The following is a 1,016-nucleotide window of genomic DNA, read 5'->3' on the forward strand; positions in this document are numbered from 1 at the left end:
TGTTGTGTAACATCTTGCTGTACCATCTTGGTGTATCATCTTGTTGTGGCATCTGTTGGTCCCAACAGATTGCTGATATCGCTTCCACCTGTCTTCAGTGTGATAGTCCATTCTCTGTCTCCACTGTGTGTGTGTGTTTCCACCTGCTATAAATGGGAGCGATCTCCCTGGATCGGTACCATTTTCCTTCTTGACCTCGGTCGTTCCACTTCCCTCCTTCTGTCTTGTTCTGTCTTGTAGCCATGACGATAACGAGAGTCGTGAGAGAGCGATTCGTGCACGGGCTCTCTCGGGAGCCGGGGTAGAGGGCGATTGGAGGCCAGGCCAAACGCCACTTCGCCATCGCGGGCAGTCGGGTGCGCCGCGGGCGAGGGAGCGAGCAAAGAAAAATCGGTCGCAAGGTCACGAGAAGGCGACTGGGTCTCGTGCGCGCGTAACGAACCATGTGAGCGGCCCCTGTCCGGGATGAGCCGAAGGGCAGCGTTTATCTCGCGTTCAAGCTCGGCAATCTGCGATTGGAGCTGATGTTGGGAGCCTAGAGAGTGCACTAGGGCTTGCAGGGTCCTGTGGACCTGGGCCACGGCGGCGTCATTGTTGCGGGGGGATCCAGGGCCCGCGGCGGCGGCTGATGTGGCGGCGGCGCTTGCGGCATGGCGAGAAGCGCTCGCGGTAGCCTCGACGGGAGCGGCTCCTGTCGAAGGCGTGGCCGGGTGCGACCCGGTGGCGGCCATTTTCGGTCTTTCCTCTTCCTCATGCTCGTTGACCAAGCAATCGAGAGCGTGGGGTTCGGCATGATCTTCTTCGTGCTGGAAGTCGCGCGTGAGGTCGGTGCGAGCCTCAAAGTTTCTGGTGGCAGCAGCGCGAGCAGCGCTTTGCACAGCGCCACGGCTACGAGTGACTCGCTGGTCAACAGGAGTATGCATAACACTAAATGGCATGGTGGCGATGATCAAGGAAGGGATACGTATGCAAAGAAAAACGAAAAGAACAAGCAAGCAAGCAGGCAAACAAGAAAA

The 1,016-nt window shown here is 58.1% G+C and overlaps 1 protein-coding gene across 1 annotated transcript in view; it reads right to left on the reverse strand.

Annotated features, from left to right (window-relative positions):
• Nucleotides 1-938, reverse strand: part of MONBRDRAFT_13208 (uncharacterized protein) — a gene marked incomplete at both ends in the record, with an annotated part of 2,698 nt that extends 1,760 nt beyond the window's left edge. The window contains one exon of the mRNA XM_001751103.1: nucleotides 196-938. Within this exon, the coding sequence (XP_001751155.1) occupies nucleotides 196-938 (743 nt within the window). The remainder of the gene's footprint in view (nucleotides 1-195) is intronic.
• Nucleotides 939-1,016: the final 78 nt, after the last annotated feature.

This window comes from Monosiga brevicollis, genomic scaffold (assembly GCF_000002865.3).
Source record: "Monosiga brevicollis MX1 MONBRscaffold_244 genomic scaffold, whole genome shotgun sequence".
NCBI classification, from domain to species: domain Eukaryota; class Choanoflagellata; order Craspedida; family Salpingoecidae; genus Monosiga; species Monosiga brevicollis.